Genomic DNA, 13,498 nt, shown 5'->3' with positions numbered 1-13,498 from the left:
CCTTTTTCCTAACTCATCCATAATGAGTCTGTTCTGTAACCAGGACGATGAAATCAAACCCTCATTGGTGAAGAAGGAGGAGCAAGATGCAACCGAGCCAAAGCAGGAAGCAATGGAAACTGAGGAAAAGAAGCCAGAGATAAAGGTTGAACCCAAAGAAGAGGGTGAAAGCGGAGCCAATAGCGCAGCCACTCCTCCTGCTCAGAGCCGCAAAAAAAGTAAGAATCCAGGTGTCATTTGAGTTGAATGTAAAGATGTTGATGTTTGCATACTTACGTTTATTGTTGCATTCACAGTTTTCCGACCTGAAGAGTTAAGACAAGCCTTAATGCCAACACTTGAGGCCCTCTACAGACAAGACCCGGAATCGCTGCCGTTCAGACAACCTGTGGACCCCCTGGTGTTAGACATTCCTGTGAGTGGACACTTTTCACTAACCAGTGCTAGGCATAATTTGGCAATTTTTTTATATGAAAATGTACATTTCTTGCCTCTTCAGGACTACTTTGACATTGTAAAAAATCCCATCGACCTGTCTACCATCAAGCGCAAACTGGATACAGGCCAATACCAGGAGCCGTGGCAATACGTGGACGACGTGTGGCTCATGTTCAACAATGCATGGCTGTACAACCGCAAAACATCACGTGTTTACAAAAACTGCACCAAACTGGCAGAGGTGTTTGAGGTAGAGATTGAGCCTGTCATGAAGTCCCTAGGCTACTGCTGCAGCAGAAAGGTAAGATGACACACCACACTTATCTTTTTATGACATGGATACATGATGCTTCACATTTTTCTTTTTACCTTTTAATGCCTTCACAGTATGAGTTCTCCCCCCAGACGTTGTGTTGCTATGGTAAACAACTGTGTACTATCTCAAGAGATGGCATCTACTTCAGCTATCAAAACAGGTAGGACTTAAAATTGGGGCAAACACAAAGGATACCGCACTTATTGATAAAACATTCTACAGCATTCATTTCTCAAAAAATTCAGAACTTCTGTCCTAAATTAGAATCAGGCCTTTAGTTTCACATCTTTTTCAAGTGTACGAAAAGCACCCAGATTCCTCCGTGCTGGATAAAATGTTACTGTATTCAAGAGCAATTTATGTTTGCTACTTGCCTAAATTAGTTTTATCCCATTTAGTTTGAGTACCAACAACGCTGTGCTAAATATGTCATAATTATCAATCAATCAATCAATCAATGTTTATTTATATAGCCCTAAATCACAAGTGTCTCAAAGGGCTGTACAAGCCACAACGACATCCTCGGTACAGAGCCCACATACGGGCAAGGAAAAACTCACCCCAGTGGGACGTCGGTGAGTGACTATGAGAAACCTTGGAGAGGACCGCATATGTGGGTAACCCCCCCCCTCTAGGGGAGACCGAAAGCAACGGATGTCGAGTGGGTCTGACATAACATTGTGAAAGTCCAGTCCACAGTGGATCCAACACATCAGCGGGAGTTCAGTCCACAGCGGGGCCAACAGGAAACCATCCCGAGCGGAGACGGGTCAGCAGCGCAGAGATGTCCCCAACCGATGCACAGGCTAGTGGTCCACCCGGGGTCCCGGCTCTGGACAGCCAGCACTTCATCCATGGCCACCGGACCTATGCAACTCCCCCTCGCAAGGGACAGGGGAGAAGAGGAGAGAAGAAAAGAAACGGCAGATCAACTGGTCTAAAAAAGGGGGGGGGTCTATTTAAAGGCTAGATTATACAAATGAGTTTTAAGATGGGACTTAAATGCTTCTACTGAGGTAGCATCTCTAACTGTTACCGGGAGGGCATTCCAGAGTACTGGAGCCCGAATAGAAAACGCTCTATAGCCCGCAGACTTTTTTTTGGCTCTGGGAATCACTAATAAGCCGGAGTTCTTTGAACGCAGATTTCTTGTCGGGACATATGGTACAATACAATCGGCGAGATAGGCTGGAGCTAAACCGTGTAATATTTTATACGTAAGTAGTAAAACCTTAAAGTCGCATCTTAAGTGCACAGGAAGCCAGTGCAAGTGAGCCAGTATAGGCGTAATATGATCAAACTTTCTTGTTTTTGTCAAAAGTCTAGCAGCCGCATTTTGTACCAACTGTAATCTTTTAATGCTAGACATAGGGAGGCCCGAAAATAAAACGTTACAGTAATCGAGACGAGACGTAACGAACGCATGAATAATGATCTCAGCGTCGCTAGTGGACAAGATGGAACGAATTTTAGCGATATTACGGAGATGAAAGAAGGCCGTTTTAGTAACACTCTTAATGTGTGACTCAAACGAGAGAGTTGGGTCGAAGATAATACCCAGATTCTTTACCGAGTCTCCTTGTTTAATTGTTTGGTTGTCAAATGTTAAGGTGGTATTATTAAATAGATGTTGGTGTCTAGCAGGACCGATAATCAGCATTTCCGTTTTCTTAGCGTTGAGTTGCAAAAAGTTAGCGGACATCCATTGTTTAATTTCATTAAGACACGCCTCCAGCTGACTACAGTCCGGCGTGTTGGTCAGCTTTAGGGGCATGTAGAGTTGAGTGTCATCAGCATAACAGTGAAAGCTAACACCGTACTTGCGTATGATGTCACCCAGCGGCAGCATGTAAATACTAAAGAGTGCAGGGCCAAGAACCGAACCCTGGGGAACTCCGCACGTTACCTTGACATAGTCCGAGGTCACATTGTTATGGGAGACGCACTGCATCCTGTCAGTAAGATAAGAGTTAAACCAAGACAAGGCTAAGTCTGACATACCAATACGTGTTTTGATACGCTCTAATAAAATATTATGATCGACGGTATCGAAAGCGGCGCTAAGATCAAGAAGCAGCAACATAGATGACGCATCAGAATCCATCGTTAGCAATAGATCATTAGTCATTTTTGCGAGGGCTGTCTCCGTAGAGTGATTTGCCCTGAAACCGGATTGAAAAGGTTCACAGAGATTGTTAGTCACTAAGTGTTCATTTAGCTGCTGTGCAACAATTTTTTCGAGAATTTTAGAAATAAACGGAAGGTGGGAGACCGGTCGGTAGTTTACCATGAGGTCAGGATCGAGGTTAGGTCTTTTGAGCAGAGGATGAATAACCGCTTTTTTGAATGCTAGGGGAACAGTGCCGGAGGAAAGTGATAAGTTTATAATATTTAACACTGATGGACCTAATAATACAAACAGTTCCTTGATAAGTTTCCCAGGAAGTGGGTCAAGTAAACATGTTGTTTGTTTTATCCCACTTACACGCTGTAATAATTCCTCTAATGTTATTTCATCAAAAATAGAGAGACTATTTTGGAGGGCAGTGTCCGTCGTATATACAGTCGTATTTGTGTTAATAGATTACGGCATTTTATTGTATGTTCATTAATATGGACTGCCCTTTCCAAATAAACATCAATATTCAGTAAATTGTTATTATTTCTCCTTGTAATGTCAACATCATACATTATACCTAGTGCATGTTATGTGTGTAAAACATGTTTTTTTTTATATTCAGCTTGCAGTTAAACTCGGGTGTCTTCATAGTAGAAGCTCCCATTATAATAGTAATATAGCATTTTAGTCCTGATGACCAAATCATAAACAATCATCCACACATGCCCAGTGCGCGCTAATTAAATCTCCATTCTGCTGCTTGTGTTGTCAGTGTGTATGCGCTGGTTGCAGTTAACCCAAATATGACCTTGTCATTAACAGGTATCACTTCTGTGAAAAGTGCTTCAACGAGATCCAGGGTAACAGTGTGACCCTTGGGGATGACCCAGCACAGTCGCAGACGTAAGTTACAAGAAACACATCCAGGAGTTCTTTAAATAAGAGTAAGTCTACATGATTTTTTTTGTTAATGTTCCTTTTTTTATTTAGAATGATATCCAAAGAACAGTTTGAAAAGAAGAAAAATGACATGTTGGACCCTGAACCGTGAGTACTACTTATTAATATTGGGTGATTTATACGATATACATAATATACATTTGTCTGACAAGCATTATATAATTTTAAAGAATGTTGATGACACATTGGATTCCGCACATTTGACAAGTGAACGACCGCGTCCTCAACACAAAGTAGTGTTTTCGCTAGGGAGATGGTGGCTAACTAATCCTCGCCTTTGTGGCAAAAAATAAATTATGTTTTTTAATAGTGTCATTTTTGCTGGAGGACGAGAAATGGGTAAACATGCTACACTACACACCATAGGAGGATACAAGAAGCCATGGTAACAGCTAAGCTAGAGCTCTAAAGTGTAAACAGGGGTGGGCAGGTTGATACAAATATCAACAGTAACGAGACCCAGTTTTGTTTCGGTATGTGGTCGATAAAACAGTGATCAGATTATTTTTTGTTATCACAAAATAAATTTTTAGGCGTTTTTATGTTATTGTTTACAAACTCAGTACGTTCTTGGACTAAGGACTTGCAGTGGGGGGAAAAAAACTAAGCATTTAAATAAAAATGTTTTGCTTCTGTTTAGTTATTTTGTACTATTGACTTTAATTTGCTAATAAAGGAAATAATTTAAATATTTCACTGCCATTATGTGTTTTGTCTTATTATAATTGTGATCAAAACTTGAATCATTCAATGATGTTGAACATTTGAAGCAGGGGTGTCAAATTCATTTTAGTTCAGGAGCCACATGAAGGAAATCATATGTTAATAATTATATATATATATATATATATATATATATATATATATATATATATATATATATATATATATATATATATATATATATATATATATATACATATACATATACATATACATATATATATATATATATATATATATATATATATATATATACATATACATATACATATATATATATATATATATATATATATATATATATATACATATATATATTTATATATATATATATATATATATATATAGATATATATATATAGATATATATATATGTATATATAGATATATATATATATATATATATATATATATATATATATATATATATATATTTATATATATATATATATATATATATATATGTATATATATATATTTATATATATATATATATGTATATATATATGTATATATATATATATGTATATTTATATGTATATTTATGTATATGTATACTTATATGGAGCATCATCTACAACAAAACTCATGAATTTGGAGTCATTTCAATACTCACAAGAAGTTAGAAGGGGTACATATTATTTCAGCATATTTATGTGCGCTCAGAAAATGTTTCCCCATGCACTAATAAGTACAACACAAAATGTACAGATTATCAACAGCATTTTTTTGGAAGGGGGCTGGGGGTAGAAAAGTCACAGGTTACATTACCAACAACATATTTCACAATCAAGGCATGAACGTAACAGTCCAAATTTTGTAATGGTATCACTAATAAGCAGTGTATGTACGTAGTGTCCAATCTCGGAAGTGTTGCCTCTATTCTCCTATCTTAAAACGGCTGGGAATACAAAGAATTGCTATTGCGACATCCAGTGGACACATTTAGAACAGCAGTTTCTTTAATTAAAAAATGTCAGCTCATTTGTATATTTTGCAAACTCATCTTGCGGGCTAGATAAAACCTTTTCCCTGGCCTGATGCGGCCTGCAGGCTGTACGTTTGATACCCCTGATTTGAAGTATTAGTATCAGAATCGGTATGAAAAACTACTTGGTATCAGATGCATACCCACATTTTTTAGTACCGCCCAAAGCTAATGTAAAGTATCCAAACAATAGAAGTAAATGTTCCTATTATATTTTAACAGAAGTGTTACAAGAATCGTGTTACAACAGAAAGTAACTAGCTATTAACATTAAATTAACAATAGTTTTGAGAAAATAATCATTGTATTTTTTATTTATTTTTACTATTTACACAACGTGCAAACTTCACTGGTTTTGGGTTTTGTATATAATAGATTTTAGGCCATATCGCCGATCTCTACTACCTGTACCGTGTCTGATCGTCTGATGCTGGCGTTGATTTGTGAATCCCTTTATAAGATTGAAACATTGTTATTACAAATGTGTTTCCTTGCAGGTTTGTAGAATGTAAAGACTGTGGACGCAAGATGCATCAGATCTGCGTGCTACACTACGACGTCATTTGGCCGTCGGGGTGAGTCTCAACCTGGCCACAACAAAAATAAACTTAATCAACCCTACCACAGAAATGTCTTTCTTAACACGCTTTGATATCTTTTCTGCCCTTTAGCTTTATCTGTGACAACTGCCTGAAGAGGGCTGGGAAAACAAAAAAGGAAAACAGATTTTCAGCCAAAAGTAAGTTGAATGTCGACGTGAAACACCTAAAAGAGATCTACTGATGGACAGAAGTCGAAATGTTAGTTAGATTTATTAAAAATGAATTTGTTTCGTGTGTAGGGCTGCAGTCTACGAGGTTGGGGACATACATTGAGGACAGAGTAAATAAGTACTTGAAAAGAAAGAACCACCCAGAGGCTGGTGAGGTGTTTGTACGAGTTGTTGCCAGCTCTGACAAAACAGTGGAGGTTAAGCCTGGAATGAAGTCCAGGTATTTTCCTGTTTCAGTGCTTTGAGCCATTTTATCTGTGTGGATTATGATTGAGATTTTTTTTGACACGTTAGTTTTGCTTTTGTGCTCCTCAGGTTTGTGGACTCGGGTGAGATGGTGGAGAGCTTCCCTTATAGAACCAAAGCACTTTTTGCATTTGAAGAAATCGATGGGGTGGATGTCTGTTTCTTTGGCATGCATGTCCAGGAGTATGGCTCAGATTGTCCTTTTCCAAATACAAGGTAAAGCAAAGCAACAAATAATTCAAATATTTGTCTCAAGGCATCTTTCTGTAAAAGTCTTTATATTTTGTCCTGTAGGCGGGTTTATATATCATACCTCGACAGTATTCACTTCTTCAAGCCACGCTTGCTCAGGACTGCAGTTTACCATGAGATCTTAATAGGATACTTGGAGTATGTTAAGAAACTGGGGTATGTAAAAATATAGATCATCATACATTATTTAATTTGACTGTGGAGCAATTTAAATCTAAAAAACACAATGGATCCTCTTCAGGTATGTGATGGGTCACATCTGGGCCTGCCCTCCCAGTGAGGGAGACGACTACATTTTCCACTGCCATCCTGCGGACCAGAAAATCCCCAAACCCAAGAGGCTCCAAGAGTGGTACAAAAAGATGCTGGAAAAGGCTTTTGCTGAGAGAATCCTACACGACTTCAAGGTCGGCAAATTATGTCTTTGTGAAGAAACTCCTCTTCCACCATTTTGCGAATTTTTTTTTTTAGTCATGTGGTTTTCTGAGTGAAAAGGTGTGAAGTCTAAGAGTAAAGGGTTACTAACTTACGAATAACATACTAATTTTTTGGGGGGTTTGTAAATGCCTATTATTAAATATGAATTTTTGAGTATTATACATTGCTTTTGAATATGAATGTCCTTTAGTAGTGGCTGTTTGATTTATATGGCTGCACTATTTGAATTGTTTCTGTCTGTAAACATTTCTGTTAAACTTGCCAGCATTTTGTTACTATTTGATGCATATTCTTTGTGTCTGCCTTTAGGACATTTTCAAGCAAGCAACAGAAGACAGGTTGACCAGTGCGAACGAGTTGCCGTACTTTGAAGGGGACTTTTGGCCTAATGTGCTGGAGGAGAGCATCAAAGAGCTGGAGCAGGAAGAGGAGGAGAGGAAGAAGGAGGAGAACACGGCCTCCTGTGAGACGCCAGAGGTGAGTGAAGATATGATGGGGACTGGTCAGAACAGTCCTTTCAACAGACATTTTTGTAGTCCTTCTTTGCATGAACTTCTCATGCTTGCTGTGCCGTTTTTATTCATGTGCATACATTTCAAGGGAGCCCAAGCTGACAGCAAGAATGCCAAAAAGAAGAATAACAAGAAGACCAACAAGAATAAGAGCAGCATCAGCCGTGCCAACAAGAAAAAACCCGGGATGCCCAATGTGGCCAATGATCTGTCCCAAAAGCTCTACGCCACCATGGAAAAGCATAAGGAGGTGCGCCATACTCATAATGTCTATTTTACATGTTGATTTGTTGTTGTCATTAGCGAAGCAACAATTAACAGGTTTTACTATTAACTGTGATTAAAAACATCAAGGTTGTTTAATCACAAAGGCTCTACTACACTGTGTGTTTCAGTCCCCTTCACTCGCTATAAAACAGACATAAAGTTAGTACGTTATTTTCGGCACACTCTGCACGGAATAAAAACAAAGTTACACCAGCGGCGCACACACACTTTTATGCACATATCGAGAGACACTAATATGTCTAGTAGCATACTACATTAACGGTATCTTAAAAAGGGCAGCAGGACAAAGCAGCAAACTTTGCAAAGATTTTGCGTACTTAAAAAATTACCAGGGAGTCACAGAAGACCATGGCTTTCTTGTTTGCTTAAACTAGCAAAAGAAAGTTGCAGCTAAAGGGTCTAGTGCGTTTAATATGGTACAGCATTTGCGGGATCATCACCCAGCTTTACATGCCCAAAATACATAATATGAGGTAAATTATGTTAGTGGCAAGTTACTTAATGAAGAATTGGGTCGGTAAAAATATAAATATAAGCAAGTCATTTACAATCAGTAGCTTAGCGTTGAGTCAGTTCAATGTAAACAAACAGCAACAGGTACACCTTTCATTCAGTCACAATTTACCGCTAGATTGTTTCTTTCTGTCTGTGTTGAATAAAGTATAGGCGTTTTAAGTGAATATAGCAAGTGTAAAACTAACATAACATCAGGAGCTTGTAGAATAACAGATGGGATCTGATTATGTGCATTCCAGTTAACGCAGCATAAAATACATTATTGAAAATAGGCATGGATGACCGTTGATGACAATACCACTTGTTTTATTACTCACATGACATTTCCCCTCAATAAAGTACATTTTAATTACATATTATCAATATAAATATCAATAATGTATTTATTATTAACAAAAAGACATGCACTTGGGGATTGTCTGATTGTCAACACTAAATTGGCCTGAATGTGTGAATGTGAGTGTGAATGCGTGTCTATATGAGTTGGCCACTTGTCCAGGGTGAACCCTGCCTTCTGCAACAGAGCCACACCGTGCCAATCGACGCATAATAATTGTGAAGCTGTGATTATTATTCAGACTATAATGTACAGTCCAAATCTATAATTATCCTTAGTTGTTAAATCCCTAAAAGTATTTTCTTCTCCCACCAGGTCTTTTTTGTCATCCACTTTTATTCTGGGCCAGTCATTAACACCCTGCCACCCATCATGGACCCTGACCCTTTGTTGTCTTGTGACCTGATGGATGGCCGTGACGCCTTCCTGACTCTGGCCAGAGATAAGCACTGGGAGTTCAGCTCGTTAAGACGATGCAAGTGGAGCACCATGTGCATGCTGGTGGAGCTGCACAACCAGGGCCAGGATCGCTTTGTTTACACCTGCAACGAGTGCAAGCACCATGTGGAGACACGCTGGCACTGCACTGTTTGTGAGGTAGGGAACCTTTTTAAGGAAAGGTTTGAAATGTACAAGTTTGATTTCTGATCTAAACGTTGTCTTGTTTTCCTGTCACAGGACTATGACCTATGCATCAACTGCTATAATGCGAAGGGCCATGAACACAAGATGGTGAAATGGGGCTTAGGTTTAGATGATGACAGCAACGGCCAGAATGCAGAGGCCTCCAAAAGCCCCCAGGAAAGCCGACGTCTCAGCATCCAACGCTGCATTCAGTCCCTCGTCCACGCCTGCCAGTGCCGCAATGCCAACTGCTCCCTCCCGTCATGTCAGAAGATGAAAAGGGTGGTTCAACACACTAAGGGCTGCAAGCGCAAAACTAATGGTGGCTGCCCTGTGTGCAAGCAGCTTATCGCTTTGTGTTGCTACCACGCCAAGCACTGTCAAGAGAACAAGTGTCCTGTTCCCTTCTGTCTCAACATCAAGCACAAACTCCGTCAGCAGCAACTACAGCATCGACTCCAGCAGGCTCAATTGATGCGACGCAGAATGGCCAGTATGGCTGGAAGGGGTATGCCCATGCCATCTCCACCTACGTCATCTGCCCCAGACACTCCAAACTCTGTGCAGCAACCGAACACGCCGCAGACCCCACAACCCATGCCTATTCAGCCCCAACAACAGCAACAGCCACCGCCGCCCAACCATGCCAATGTTGTCCAAGTCTTCCCCAACAATGGTCGCATCAGCCAGCCCCCAACACCGATTCCACAGGGCAAACCAGGGCCGCAGTCGTCCCCGCTTCATCAGCAACAGTCTCCATTGCCCAGCTTACCACATCAACAGCAGCCTCTGCCTCAGATGGTACAGCAGCAGCAGCCGCAGCATCAGCAACAGCAGCCCCTGCTGGCGGCGCTGAAAGTGGCCAAACAGATTGAGAAGGTAGCTAAGGCAAAGCAGCAGCAGCAGCAGCAGCAACAACAACAACAACAAAATTACCCCATGAATGGGATGCCTATGAACCACCCGCGCATGATGGGATCCATGCAAAGTCAGATGCAGATGATGCAAGGGCCGCGGGGGCCTCAGGTGATGCAGGCCATGCAGCAAGGCCAGTGGGGTCCTGGAATGCAGGGTGCAATGCAGAAACCCCAGGGCCATCCGCAGCAGGTCCCTCCACAACAAGGGGTCATGGCCGCTCAGCAGGCCCAGGGAGGTCCCATGCCTCAGCAAAGTCAGCTCATGCAGAGGCCAATGTTGCCCCAGCAACAGGGACTCCAGATGCCTGGAGTCATGCCACCCCAGGGGCCCTCGCAGCAGGGCATGACACCACAGCAGCAGAACATGCCCCGGGGTATGCCTGCCAACATCGCGCCCAACGCTTTGCAGGAGTTACGACGCACCCTCAGATCTCCCAGCTCTCCCCAGCAGCAGCAGCAGGTCCTGAACATCCTCAAGTCAAACCCCCAGCTCATGGCTGCTTTCATTAAACAGAGGACAGCGAAATATCAGGCTAACCAGCCACAGCAGCAGCCATCGCAGCAGCAAAACCATCAAGCCATGCAGGGATCTACGGCAGGATTGCAAGCTATGATGCAGGTGCAGAGACCTGGCATTCCCCCCCAGCAGCAACCTCCACAGCAGGTGGGTCTGCAGAGCATGGCCCCCATGGGACCCCAAGGCCAAATGATGAATGTGGCTCAAAACGGGAATCCTCAGCTTTACCGCAGACAGCAGCTGCTCAGGATGCAGCAACAGGCGCAGCAGCAGCAGCAGCAGCAACAGCTGCAGCAACAGCAACAGGCAGGCATGTCTCAGCAGCATGGTCCGTTCTCCCAGCAGCAGCCAGGGCCAGCGAGCTACTCCCAGCTCCGCATGCAGCAGCAGATGGCTATGCAAGGAGGTGTGTCTATGGGCCAGCTTCCTCCCTCTTCCCAAATGGGCCAAGGTGGCATGGGCATGGACGGGACCCAGAACCTGCTGCAACAGCGGATGCTACAGCAACAGCAGATGTTAAAACAGCAGATGGCGTCTCCAATGCAAGCTAATTCCATGAGCCCTCAGCCACACATGCTGCCTGGCCAAGCACAGGGCAGTGCTCACTTACCTGGCCAACCGATGGGAAACTCCTTGAGCAACCAACGTTCGCCAGCCCCGGTCCAGTCGCCTCGGCCGCCTTCGCAGCAGCAGCCGCCGCATTCCAGTCCATCTCCACGGATGCAGCCTCAGCCCTCACCCCAGCATGGTGCCCTTCTCTCAAGCTCCCCTCATCCCAGCCTGGGAGGACCTATGTCAGGCCCAATGGAGCAGGGACATATGGGAACACCAGAGCACAGCGCCATGCTCCCACAGCTTAACACACCAAACCGAGGGGGGTTAAGTACTGACATGGGCATGGTGGGGGACCCTACGGGAGATACGCTGGAGAAATTTGTTGAAGGATTGTAGCAGAAGAAAGGTCTTGGCAAAACAATAGGGCCTACAAACTGTGAACCTTCTGCTAACCAAGGGACTGCTTTTTATTCCAACACACAGTGATTTACCAGTCACTGTTGCAAAGAAGACACAAAGGATATTTTTTTGGTTTGGACCAGCCATGCAAATTTTGCTGTGGTCTTTGTGTTGTTTAAACTTGATTTGCATTTGTTATGCTCTGGTATTGGTATTTTTTAAACAAAAACTTCCCAAAACAAAAAATATCTTGTTTCATTTTATTTGTCTTTTCTTATTTTTTTGTATCTTTGCAAATAAGTATTTTATTTGTGTTGACCGACTGTAAAGATAAAACTGGGATTATGTTTTTCTTGCCAGGTTCACCTATTGCTCAGTTGCTCTTGTTCCAGGCTAATTTATTCTAACATGCCATTTTTCAAAAGGACTGCCTGCCTTTGGGAAAGCCTTAATTTTCCTTCCTGCTTGCAGAATCTACGGAAGATTAAAGTATTTGTTTAGCTCTAGGAACTATTGCACACATACAAACACAACACGCAGGCGTTAAAAGAAACCTGCATTGAAGCTTGTCGAGTTTTCCCCCATGCCAGTATGTTCTTTTTGTACTGGCCTAGGCTCGGCATTTGTCTTGCATATGTACAAATAATCACTTTTGTCTCTCTTTCAGTCCGGATACATTCTCTCCAAGTCCTGTTCTCCTTTTGCCTGTGGTGAGAAATGAACTTGTTCAACTGCTGATTTGTGTTATAAGTTCTGCGCATCATTTTCTATCTTACATTAAACTTGAATTGATGAGGAACTGTTCTCTGTCATGCAGCTCAACGGCACTGTAAATATGCTGAAAATAAGAAAGAAATCACTGTACAAACTGGTTCAAAATGGCTCATTTCGTACTTATATACCATATTGTTTAATAAACCTGTGTGCCACAGAATCTTGGTCCTGTTTTGACTGACACTTTTATTCATGATGTATTTTACCAGATTCTCTAGGTCAAAAAACATTGCAACCCTCTGTGGACATTAATTCAATTTTAATTATCTTTAAAGCAAAGAGGACATAAAAGTCTGAAGTTTTTAAAGTCGATAAAACATTGGATTCTTTTGAATTTACCATAAATGTATCAATTATCTTCACTTTGTTTTGGTTTTTTTACCCTTTTGAAGGCTTTCTGATCAAATGTCAAATTTAAATAAAGAATATCACTAATTTTAGGCACGTGTGTCATGTCAACAATGACGTCAATTGTTCAAAATACCCCCAAAGGGTTAAAATAAACATTTGCTATTTGGTTTGGGCTTTTTTTGTTTAGGGTTGATGTTGAACAGATTTGAGAAAAGTTAAAAAAAAAAAAAAAGACTTTCATGTCCTCTGGCTTTGAAAATACACTATATTGCCAAAAGTATTTGGCCACCCATCCAAATGGTCAGAATCAGGTGTCCTAATCACTTGGCCTGGCCACAGATGTAAAACAACAAGCACTTAGGGATGGAGACTGTTTCTACAAACATTTGTGAAAGAATGGGCAGCTTTTAGGAGCTCAGTGATTTCTAGCATGGAACTGTCATACCATTCGTGAAA

At 41.5% G+C, this 13,498-nt stretch overlaps 1 protein-coding gene across 2 annotated transcripts in view; it reads left to right on the top strand.

The window, feature by feature from the left end:
* crebbpb (CREB binding protein b) overlaps positions 1-12,843 on the top strand; it is a 77,529-nt gene extending 64,686 nt beyond the window's left edge. For both annotated transcript variants that reach the window (XM_062036760.1, XM_062036759.1), the window contains exons 17-32: positions 44-218; positions 297-415; positions 500-739; positions 826-914; positions 3,696-3,776; positions 3,864-3,920; positions 6,042-6,119; positions 6,216-6,283; positions 6,386-6,536; positions 6,632-6,778; positions 6,857-6,970; positions 7,056-7,221; positions 7,562-7,729; positions 7,853-8,014; positions 9,221-9,502; positions 9,584-12,843. In XM_062036760.1, the coding sequence (XP_061892744.1) occupies positions 44-218; positions 297-415; positions 500-739; positions 826-914; positions 3,696-3,776; positions 3,864-3,920; positions 6,042-6,119; positions 6,216-6,283; positions 6,386-6,536; positions 6,632-6,778; positions 6,857-6,970; positions 7,056-7,221; positions 7,562-7,729; positions 7,853-8,014; positions 9,221-9,502; positions 9,584-11,914 (4,428 nt within the window). In that variant the 3' untranslated portion in view covers positions 11,915-12,843. The remainder of the gene's footprint in view (positions 1-43; positions 219-296; positions 416-499; positions 740-825; positions 915-3,695; positions 3,777-3,863; positions 3,921-6,041; positions 6,120-6,215; positions 6,284-6,385; positions 6,537-6,631; positions 6,779-6,856; positions 6,971-7,055; positions 7,222-7,561; positions 7,730-7,852; positions 8,015-9,220; positions 9,503-9,583) is intronic.
* The last annotated feature ends 655 nt before the right edge of the window (positions 12,844-13,498 follow it).

This window comes from Entelurus aequoreus, linkage group LG25, assembly GCF_033978785.1.
Source record: "Entelurus aequoreus isolate RoL-2023_Sb linkage group LG25, RoL_Eaeq_v1.1, whole genome shotgun sequence".
In the NCBI taxonomy this organism is placed as follows: Eukaryota; Metazoa; Chordata; class Actinopteri; order Syngnathiformes; family Syngnathidae; genus Entelurus; species Entelurus aequoreus.
This window is presented reverse-complemented; position numbering and strand designations above follow the sequence as displayed.